This window comes from Galeopterus variegatus, unplaced genomic scaffold (genome assembly GCF_000696425.1).
Source record: "Galeopterus variegatus unplaced genomic scaffold, G_variegatus-3.0.2 Scaffold901, whole genome shotgun sequence".
Taxonomy (NCBI): Eukaryota; Metazoa; Chordata; class Mammalia; order Dermoptera; family Cynocephalidae; genus Galeopterus; species Galeopterus variegatus.
The window spans coordinates 374,375-386,366 of NW_007727012.1; the positions used below are offsets into that span (position 1 = coordinate 374,375).

The following is an 11,992-nucleotide window of genomic DNA, read 5'->3' on the forward strand; positions in this document are numbered from 1 at the left end:
GCCATTGGAGTCTCTAATAATATTAGCATTATGGTAGGCCAATTTGGGAAATTTTAATCTTCTTACAGGTGTAATATATTATTGCTTATTTTATCTCACTATACTAGCTTGCCATCACAAACTGATGCATAATAAATTTCTGTGTTTAAAAGAACATAAAATGGATTAAATTTTGAAATGATCTGTGGTAGTTACCCAACCACAGACCATACAGGGATTTTAAAATTCATTCTAGACTATATCAAAAATAAACCCACACATCACTAAACGTGCTTTCTCCAAGTCTTCAAAGAGCATGTTTTTGTATGATACAAGACCTTAAAACTTTAGAGCTTTTAAGGAGATAATTTTTTTCAATATAACTTGGGTCCAATCAATACTCTAATCAGAATAACACAGGGATCCTCAAGTTGAGAGTGCTATATTAAAATCATACTGGTAAGCTGATAGACATGATATGCCAAATTCTTCTAAATTTTATTATTTCAAGTTTCAATTTCAAAATAAAGGTACTTTAAAAAGTAAAACTCTGAGTCACCGCACAAAATCCAGTACAATAGTAATGTCTTCTAACAATGTTCATGAAGCACTTACCAGTAATCTTTTAAGACAAAACTAAAATTTGTAATAAAAATATTCAAAATTTGCACTTTTGCTGATAAAATATTTTCCCAAATTGTAGAAAAGTTTCAGAAAGCCAATAACTATAGTATATTAAAAGTAATTTTAATTATGCCCGGCAACTCTAACAAAATATTCTAGGAGAGGAAGGCAGAAAATCGGTTATTGAAATTTTCAAGAAAAATTACAATTGTTTCATAAGTGACATTTCAAACAATTTAACCTGATTATAAAAAATTTCATGATTGACATATATTAATGACTTTAATATTTTAAAGTCAAACTATTAATGCTTTAGACATTAGCTCAGAAAACTTATTTTTGTCTGTATACTGAAAAAAACATAATACAACAAAAAACTTCCGTATTGAAATTCTGTATACCATGGTGAAGCATATTATAAATTCACATTGTAAAATTATAAATTCTGAAAGAAAAGTATGAGAGAGAATTCATAAGATCATAGTAAATTAATATTGAAATGAATTTAAATATAGCTCATGTTAGAGAAGAGACTCAGTAACTGTGTATCTCTTGTAATACCACAGTAATATTCTCACTTACCACCACATTTACATTACATTTTATAATATAAATGAAGCATTTTCTTTTCTCTGTAGGGGAAAAAGGAGTACAAAGTTTTGCCTATTTAATTTTTTATTAACAAATATTAGGGCTCAAATGCTTAAGAAGCTGAAAAAATTGGTCAATGAAAATAAGATTTTTATTTTTACTTTCAGGAAGAGAATTGCAAAAATTGATCCAAGCAAATTTGTCAGATATAAAACCAAAAATATACAAACTATAGAGCAAGATTTGAAGATGATAGAACAGGCAACAAAGGTGGATGTAAGAGAAAATCATTTCATATAAAAGCTGACAAATACATTTAACAACTTTCTAAAAGGGTCACTGAAGCACATAAATATGAGGAGAATTGAAGCTATAAAAGCAAAAAATAAAATATAAGAGAACTGAAGCTGTAAAAGCAAAAACAAAACAAAGAACCATCTAAACAACTGCAATACGTTTTTCTTTCCCCAAATAACTTTTGTTACTCGAGGATTCCAGTTTTTAATGTATAAAAAATAAATTTCTAGGAAAATAGGTAGTTTTCTAACAGCAAATACTTATTACAAAGACTCTAATAGGTATATAATTAAAGAAAACACTGGTTGCCACATATTTTATTAGCTCTACAGGCATAATTACAGACTTTGAAACAGATAGGCTTACCTCTTCTAAATGGAAATACAATCTTAAATGTTATCTGTTACTCCCTTCTGTATTTCAGAAAACAGAACCACATATATTTAGAAAAATTACTTATTTAATTTTGAAATGGAAAGCTCAAACACTGTTGTCTCAAAATATTTTGATAATTTTTTTTAACTCAGTATACTCAGATGTACATAGTACACAATCGAGAAGCTGCACGGTCAAAAGAAGATACCTGATTAGGAATCTTACCTCCAACTCTACCTCTATTTACCTAAAGCTCAAATCACTTAACTCCTCTGTACCTCAGCTTCCTAATTATGATAAAAGGTAGTTGGACTGATTGCTTCTAAGACTTATTGTAATCTTGTTCATAATATATATAGCCTATAAACAAAATAAAACCTCTTTAATTGAAACTTACTAATTTGGAGTCTCGTAAAGGGAGGAAAGGAAGAGGAGTAGAAGAAAGGATTATGAAGTAATATTGCTCTAACAGAGTAAATCCTGAAGCTAAAACCTCCTTTTCATCATGACAGGCAGTAGTAAAATTCTTTAAAGCTCATGAAGATTTCAGAAGAGCAGTTAAAAAGATGTAAACAGTGGTTAATCATTCTTGCATTTACTTTGAGCACACAGAATTTAATTAAACGTAAGTCTCAGTTCTTCAATAGCCCTCATCCATACTTTACAAGTTCAAAACTACTTAATAAGAAAAGTGATTCAGGGGAAAAAAATTCCTGGTTTTATTCTTTAAAAGTAGGTTGTACATGACAGCAGTTCTCAACCTTCTCTCTGCTCCTTGCTGTCACATGCACAACTCACTCTCATCTTTCTCAGCCAGAGACATGGAGTTGGGGTTAGTGGGGCTCATCAGACTCTCTGAGCACCATGGCAGAAGAGCTGAATATAGAGACAGAAGCTAACTACACCATGCCAATGTCAGCATGTCCCATAACCTGACCTCACTTGGTAGACCAAATGAGACTCTACTGTACGCCAGTTAAGTAAACATTATTATCGTCAACACTAGACCTTTACTATCTGCTTGACCAGAGAATTAAAAAATAACACCCATGTAAATGTCTATATAAGGCTTTCTTTTTTCTTTAAAAACAATTCAATAGGAGCTACCCAGAATTGTTGATCAACTGCAAGTGGTATTGAACACAAAAATATTATCACTGTAAACAAAAATTGTCTTTTGAGTCCTTGAAGAAAATCTTTTTCTGCCATTACAGTTCAAGAGAACTTGACTATCTAGACATTAAAAGTACAGAAAAACTTGCTACCTTCTAAGTCAGGATCTCCAAATGGATTTAAGTCTGCTACATCAGGATCATCAAATGGATTTGAATTCACAGTGGCCAAGTCCTTTTCTGCTTCATCTAAAAAGTTAAGTTTGTTGATAAGCTCTGAAAATAAACATATGTGTTAGTTCACTGTATTTATAGTTAAGCATAATTATCAATCATTCATGAATTTGTAAAAATTTGTAAAAATTCACACTAATAATACCTGCAAATAATAAGATATAGCATTTACCAACAGCAGAATGCCATTCAAGTATTTTGTAGCATACCAACATTTTCAAATAAAACAAACATATGCATATTAATTTGAAAATTATATCAGATAATGAACTATATTAAGGAAACTTTCATCTGAACTTAATTTGATCCAATAAGAAAAGTGCTGACCTAGATTTTTAGAAAAAACATCCTTCACTCCTGAATATGAATAATTGAAATAGGTTTAATATAAGCAAATATTTCTAAAATTTATATTTATAATATATAAGTTCATTGAAGAAATACCGTCATGTGACCAAGTATTATCTTAGAAGACATTTTATAAGTAAAATCACTGTCTACTAAAGATTCTGATATAAGATGGTAAGTTCTGCTATCTTGTTGCCTGTTGGTACACTACAAATTACCAAGAAAACATTCAAGGAAAAGCACAAAGACAAAACTGACAGCTAAGTACAGACAGAAGTCAGGAGGTAGCAGGTCACAGTAAATATGGTACACTACAAATTACCAAGAAAACATTCAAGGAAAAGCACAAAGACAAAACTGACAGCTGAGTACAGACAGAAGTCAGGAGGTAGCAGGTCACAGTAAATACAGGCAATCAGAAGCAGAAAGAAAGGAGGAAAGCTCTTAGACCTTCAGAGGAACTGGCTGATTTAGCTGAAGGCATATTTGCTTGCTTTATGCAGTCATCTTGATCTTCATCTAAGCTGCTCAGAGCATTCAACTGGTTTACAATTTCTGTAAACAGAAGCCAGTCAAGACAAATGTAAGGTAAGGTCATTTAATTAAAGAGCAGTAGAAGCATGCTGTTACTAAAAAAGATAAAAAGAAGAGATGTTTGGTTAATCAAGAGAATACATTCAGAGGTTGTTATTTTGATGAACTATAACAGATGTATTTAATTGAATGTTATGCTATACTCATTTTAAAATAGAAAGCATTTAATTGTTATAACATATTAGTAACATAACAACTATGTTAATAAACACAAAACAAAGATAATAAATAACTCAGGAGGTTGACACTGGCTTTCGGCAGCCACACTTTGCATTTGTGAAATAGAATTGTGCTTTAAACACACGTGTTAAAAACAATAAAAGTATCCTCTGATACCACAGAAAATATTCACCATTTATTGTACAATATTCTAAATTTAAACTAAAGGTTTTAAGAATATAACTATATTAATGTTCTAGAATTTTTAAATCAGCACTAAAACAAGAAAAGCAGGCAATAGTTACTATTTTCTACTTTTGTTTTCTATGGAACCTGTTCTTGAAAGCAACTCGAGTATTTGCTTTAGGAAATCTTTTTTTTTTTTTGCAGCTGGCTGATTTGGGGATCTGAATCCTTGACGCAGGTGTTATAACATTACACTCCAACCAATTGAGCCAACTGGACAGCCCTGCTTTAGAAAATCTTATAACTTAGCCAATAAGAGACAAAACAAACAAAAAACAAAGATAGAAAAATTTTTAAATAAGACTTAATTTTGTATATAAATAGAATTTTTTTTACAAGTCATATATATTTTGGACAACTCTGAATGTGTGAAATTACCATTCGCTGGGTGAAAATTAGCCAACTTGGTAAAAAATTGCAATATAAGAATTATAACTAATCTTTGATGTTTCCAAAGTTACAACCTGGCAATAACAGAGGTATGAGGATAAACCAAACTGATCCAGATCATTCAGTGGGCAAGAAAGAAAATTAAGAAACAGTTGTAAATTTGACATTAAAAGTACTGTTCTTTAACACTGCAAATCTAAGTATACATGATAAATTTTATTTGAACCAAATCATATAATATACATTTCTAACATGGCTTCCTTTATTCATTCGTTGAACAAATATTTGTCGAACAAATAGCCAAGCCCTATGCTTGGGACACAAGGATGAAAAAACAGATATGGTATTTCCTTATAGAATTTACATTCTATAAAGACACAAATTAATATTGAAACAGATAATAAGTGACTACTAGAATATTAGGCTATCAGAAATATGTTTAGATCTTTGAGCAAAATACATATGAAATACATAAGTTCATCAACTTCCCTAGTCCGAGTGACAAAATATATTTTGCATGAATAAAATTCGTTGAGATAGTCAAAGTAAACCACAAAAAATAAAGAATAAACCCAATTAATACTAATTGAACTCTTCAGCCCAACTGGAATAGCAGGAATTGATAGACTTTATACATGTTTTCTTCCATTTTCTTCTACCAATAGTTTTAAACACCACTCTGACTCAAGCTAATCTGGCAAATTTCTCCGTAGGTAGAATTTATTCATAAATTAGATCCTTTACCTCCCACTACAAATCATTGTAACTTTATAATTTTTAGGAAAATATAATGAAGTAGAGGATCAATGTTAAATGATTACCAGTCTCATGACCGATCTTTTTCATTCATTGCTAGCTGCATATTTTTAAAAATTTGCAAATGGTTCATTTTTAACTTTAAAAATATGAAAAATGAAAAAAGAAATATAGTATTAATAACAACAGCTAACACTTACTAAGTAGTTGGAAGGACTAAGCATATATTATCAGACTAAGCAATATATTATCAATTATCATATATTATCTCATGAATAGCCTGAAGTATTAACATCTACATCTTATCACATATATTTGTATTAATTGTTCTGTATTCCTAGATGTGCAATTACTAGGTTGAAAAAATTTTAAATAATACTCAAAGATTTGTAGTTTTCTTCATATAGTTAAGACATTTAAATTATTTTACATTCTTAAATGTAATCTCAATGAGAGTAGAAATTAATCATTTATTAAACATCTTACATAATAAGCACTGTAGGGAATACTGAAGAAATATTAGACTTAGTCCTTACTAATGTGGAACATTATATGAAACATTAATATTGTTCCACAGAGTTTTAGATACAATGTGGGCACTTAAACACTATCAAGATATTTCTATTATATGACTAAATTATTTACATTGTAATTTTTCTTAATGTTTAGAATATTTCCTCTCCCTCATCATGCTTTTGGTGATATCTAAAACCACTGAATACCTTTTCTCACTAACCCAAAAGAATTTCCTCTTTCCATCCTGTTCACTAATGACAAATTGCCAGTCCTATCCTACTAGTGTTCCCTATTTATCCTTAGCTTAAATAAATTGTTACTTCACTCCTAGAACTTTGCCTCTAGAACTTTCATTCATATTAGCAGAATGAACAGGTAATTTTGACTATACCAATTATCCCTCTTTTTGGTATGCAAAAAAAAATGTTAATCCAAATCATAAAATGCAACCTCCAAAGAAATACCATTTATCTCCTTAATAAGCATTTATCAACTACCTACTATATGCTTGTGCTAGTACCTGCTCTCACAGCTTTACACTTTAGTGGGACAGATGACAAATAAAGCAATATATAGTTTATGATAAATATTATTGAGATAGCATTGTAGGCTATGTGAAATTAGAAGAGAAGCAAATAACTCAGTGTGAAGTCAGGGGAGCTTCTTGGATTTTTATTCACATTTGAGCTAAGACAGGACAATCAGACATTATTTTTATTAAAATAAAAGAGAAAATGGAAGGCAGTCCATGAGGACAAAAGGGAGGCCAAAAGAACATGACATACATGAGGAACTGCAAGTCGTTTGTGGTTTAAGATGCCAGGGATAGGGAATGGAATGAGATGAGGCTAGGAAATGTCTTATCATGAAGGTTACTATAACCACAGACTTATAGGAATCCACTGAAAGATCAAATGTATATTTTAGAAACATCATTCCAGCAGCAACATGGTGACACATTTGAAAAGGACAATAGGAAGCAAGACAAAGTATCACCACTCCATGAGGGAAGGCACTCAATAAGTTATGTGGGTCTGTAGCCTAAAACACATAATTTTGTTACGTATTTCTCTTTATAAAGAAAGTACTTTTCAGTTTCTTCTAAATTCCTTACAATCAATATGTTTTACTTTTATAATCAGAAAAAGTTAAAAACTTAAAAGATTTATAACATTTATTTATTCCTGGAATTTTTTTTTAATGGAAACCTTTCCAAATAATATACTACCCTGGCCAAACAAATTCCCTGACCCAATATATTTATATAATACTTTTTTACTTATTAAAGCCTGTTTCACTGAAAATTCAAACACTTGGAAAATGCTATTAATGCTATGTAATAATGAAAACAAATTTCTACCCTGTTAATACTCAAACTGAGCAATAAACGCTTAGTGCAGAACATTTATTGTGACAGTGTGTCAATCTGAACTTGCTTCACTAAATTAGGGGCAGGCAATCGAAGCAAAGGGTCAAGTAATTTGAGTCTCTTCTTTACTGTTAGGAAGGCAAAAGAAGATAGAAATTGACCACCAGAGATTATCGCACTGAACAAAAAATGGGGGATAGGGTAGTGGCACGAAGAGTAAGCAGCTTTTTCCTTTTAAGAAAGTCTGTAGTTCAGTTAAAAGAAAAAAATTAACTGCCTGGAGCTAGAACATAGCTGCAAATCTTGCAGCATCCTCATTCTTCTCTAAAGTACAAGATTCAGTACAGGTATACCTTATTTTAAGATGGTCTAAAATAGTAACACTTGAACTTCCCAGCAGAGATCAAGGTCAAAAAGATGTCACTTTACTCACAGGCTTAAGCCTATAAATATTTGATTTATAAATATAGTGAACAGGTTTAATAATGTGATTTTCAGTCCCATAGCAGATCATAACAGAGAATGGAAGGGTTGTTTTAGGCAGGAATGTAGACACTGAGTGTTCTCCCTGCATCTTCAACCTCTCCCTGTCAAATTGTTCCTTCCCAATGACTTAATTATATCAGGACTTCAAAAACTTCACATAAAGATTTGTATTATCTTTTAATTCTATTTTTCCACAAACCTTTTGAAGTACTCTCATATGATTAAGTTGCTCTCCTTCCCACCCGCTGCCCAAAAAAGTCCCTCTTAGCATTATCCTCGTTTAGTTTGGCCAGTTTCTCTTAATCTTACATAAGAAAACATCTTAAAAATATAAGCAGTTTATAATTTTTCACTTACTATTTATCTTTCAACTCACTGTAATCTGCTTTTATTCCCCCCTTTATCCATTTCCCTCTATAAAACCACTCACACTGAGGTCACCAAGGTATATTCTAATTGGCAATTATACTAGATACTTCATAGTTCTTATCATATCTGACTTCTATGTGAATAAACGTAATTAACCATTTCTCTCCTTGAAATTCCGCTGCCCTTCCCAGGACACTAGTATCTTCTGATTCTCCTCCTATCTCCCTTATAGTTCTGTCTTGGTCACTTCTAGTAATAACCAGTCTTCCCTCTGCCTATTAAGTACTGTTATTCCCTAGGATCCTAAGTCCCATTCTTTTTTCCCCCCCTAAATTTGTTCTTCCTGGAAGAATTCATCTATTCTGTTGGGTGAACACATAAATAAAGATAATTCTCAAATATGTACTGAGTTCTACACTTGAATTTCCAACCACCTAGTGGGCATTTCCACCCTAATGACTCTAAACAGTCCCCTCACACACTTCAAATATAAAAAATGGAATTCAACAGCTGTGCATCTATGTCATGTTCTTCTTGAAGCTCTAACGAACCTAGCAGTTTTTAGCACGTAACTAGTAAACTAGTACTTAATGTATGTTGTAAATGAATGAATGAATGAACTGAATAAAAGTCATAATACTTGGCAGCATGTCTATAAAGGCAGAAAGATATAAACTATATTTATTTTTTAACTATAGAAATAGTATGTTTTGTTTATATATCTATCTCCATGTCTACATATGTATGCATCTATAATGTTTCATTTATCTACAGAAATGTTATAATTTAAGCCACTACCCCAAAATTTGGTGGCTTAAAACAAAATTATCTCATAGCTCTGTGGAATGACTAGACTAAGCTCGGTAGTTAATTTGCAGTTAGATGTTGGCTGGGGCTGAAGTCATCTGAAAGCTTGACAAGGCTGAATGTCTAAAATGGCTTCTTCAACTCACATGTTTGGTATTTCAGCTGGGAAAGCAAGAACTACTGAGAGCTGGCCAGGCAACCCTCTCTCTCCAAGTGGCCTGTCTACATGACTTGTTTGGGGTTCCCCTCAGCATAGTAGTCTCAGGGTAGTTGGACTTTTTACATGGCAGCCAGTTTCCCCTACAGCGTACATTAGAAGAGGCTCAAACAAAAGCTACAAAGCATCTTGTAACTTAGCTTTAGAAGTTATACAGTCACTTCCACTCCATTCTACTGGTTAAAAGTGATTTACAGGTCCAGCCCAGAGGCAAGGGAGGGGACTACAAAAGAGCATGAATACTGAGAAGCATCGTACACTAGGGGACAATCTTTGGAGACTAGCTAAACCACACAGTAAATCAACAAATCAGAAAATTGGAAATCACTCATTTCCTTACTAATTTAACATATCTACTATAATTTTTACATGTTACCTTCCAGTATCTCACTTATGCACACATGTAAAAAGGCACAAATGTTAAATTGTACAATTCAATGAATTTTGACAAATGTATACCACCATGCATCATAAAATGCTTAAAATATTTGCACCCTCCCCTAAAGTTCCCTCATGTCTCTTTTCAGTCATCCCTAGCCCCACAAGCTATAACTATTCTAATGTTTTTCACATAGGATTCATTTTGCCTTTCCTAGAATGTCACATAAATGGAGTCATATAGAATGTAAGGGCTCTTTCACTCATCATAATGGTATTGACATACATTTATGTTGTTGAGCATATCAACAGTTCATTTTTATTACTGAATAGTATTTCTACTCATGAATATGCTACAGTTTGTTTAGTCATTCTCCTGTTGATGTACACTTGAGCTATTTCCAGTTTTGAGCTGTTAAGAATAGAACTGCTATAAACATCTTTGCGCACATCTTTGTGTGTACATGTTTTCATTTCTTTTGGGCAAATGCCAAGGAGTGGAATTACTTGGTCAGAGGGCAGATATATGTTTAGTGTTGCAAAAAACTCTCCAAGTGATCATTCACTCCAGCAATGGATGAGTGTTACACAACCACGCTAACATTTAGTGTTGCCAGTCTTTTAAATTTTAACCATTCGAGTGGGTGTGGAGTTGTATCTCAGCGTGATTTTAATTTTTCACTTCCCTTAAGACAAGTAATGCTAAGAATTTTTTCATGTGCTTATTGGCCAGTGACATATCTTTCCTTGTGAACCATATGTTCAAATCTTTACCTATTTAAAAAAAAATTGGGCTGTTTGTCTTATTATTGAGTTGTAGGACATTTAAAAAAAAATCTATTTTGGAAACAAGACCTGTGTCAGATTATACGCTTTGTGACTATTTTCTTTTAGCCTGTGACTTGCCCATACATTTTCTTAGTAGTCTGTTTTGATGATGGTAAGTTTTTAATTTTGATGAAATTTAACTTAAGAATTTTTTCTTCCACAGTTATTACTTTCCATGTCCTGTGTTTGAACCCTCTGCCTACCCTCAGGTCACAAACATACCATCCTATGTGTTTGTTTTTTTCCAGAAGGTTTATAGTTTTAGTTTTTACGTTTGGGTCTGTGATCTATCTTGAATTAATGTTTGTTCACATTGAGTGGTAGGAGTTGAGGTTCATTTTTCCAATATGGACATCCAGTTGTTTCAGTATCATTTGTTGAAAAGACTTTTTTTCCTCACTGAATTATGCTGGCACCTTTGTTGATAATTAATTGACCAAATAAGTTTGGGTTTATTTCAGGACTCCCTATTTTGTTCCATTGTTCTATTTGTTCATCCTAGGCCAATATAACGCTATCTTGATTATTATAGCTTTATAGTAAACCTTGATGTCAGGTAGCATTAGCATTACAATTCTGTTCTATTTCAAGATTATTTTGGTTACTCAGGTTCTCAAATGTATTTTAGAATTAGCTTTTCAACTTCTCCTTTTAAAAAAAGCCCATTAGTATTATGATTGGTATTGAGTTGAGTTTACAGATTTATTTGGGGAGAAGTAATATCATAACATTGAGTCTTCTAATCAATGAATGTATAATATCTCTTCATTTATAAGTTCTTCTTCAGTTACTTTCAGTAATGTATTATACTTTTCAGTTAAAGGCTTTTCACATCTCTAAATTTATTTCTAGGTAGTCTATGTATTTTTTTTAACCTCTATTGTAAACAGAATGATTTTTGTTCATCTCATTTTCCAAGTGTTTACTGTTCATACATAAAAATGTAGATTTTTTTATATTGATTTTATATCCTGTGACTTTGCTAGGACGTTCAGTATAATATTGAACAGAAGTGGCAAACACAAACATCCTTAGCCTTGTTCTCGATCTTAGGGGAAAAGTGTTCAGTGTTTTACCATTAAGTATGATCTTAGCTATAGCTTTTCATAGATGCCCTTTATCAAAATGAAGAAATTCCCTTCCATTAAAACTTTTCCAAGTAGGGCCGGCCCGGTGGTGCACTGCTACAGTGTGCCGCTTGGGAAGCGCGGCGGCGCTCCCGCTGAGGGTTCGGATCCCACATACAGACCGGTTCCTGCTCACTGGCTGAGCGAGGCGTGGGAGCAACACCGAGGGTTGCGATCCCGTTGCCAGTCC

The 11,992-nt window shown here is 32.5% G+C and overlaps 1 protein-coding gene across 1 annotated transcript in view; it reads right to left on the reverse strand.

Moving 5' to 3' along the window:
- EHBP1 (EH domain binding protein 1) overlaps positions 1–11,992 on the reverse strand; it is a 291,263-nt gene that overhangs the window by 199,961 nt on the left and 79,310 nt on the right. Inside the window, exons 4-5 of the mRNA XM_008573309.1 lie at positions 4,011–4,115; positions 3,132–3,254 (exon numbers count right to left, since the gene is read on the reverse strand). Of these exons, the coding sequence (XP_008571531.1) occupies positions 3,132–3,254; positions 4,011–4,115 (228 nt within the window). The remainder of the gene's footprint in view (positions 1–3,131; positions 3,255–4,010; positions 4,116–11,992) is intronic.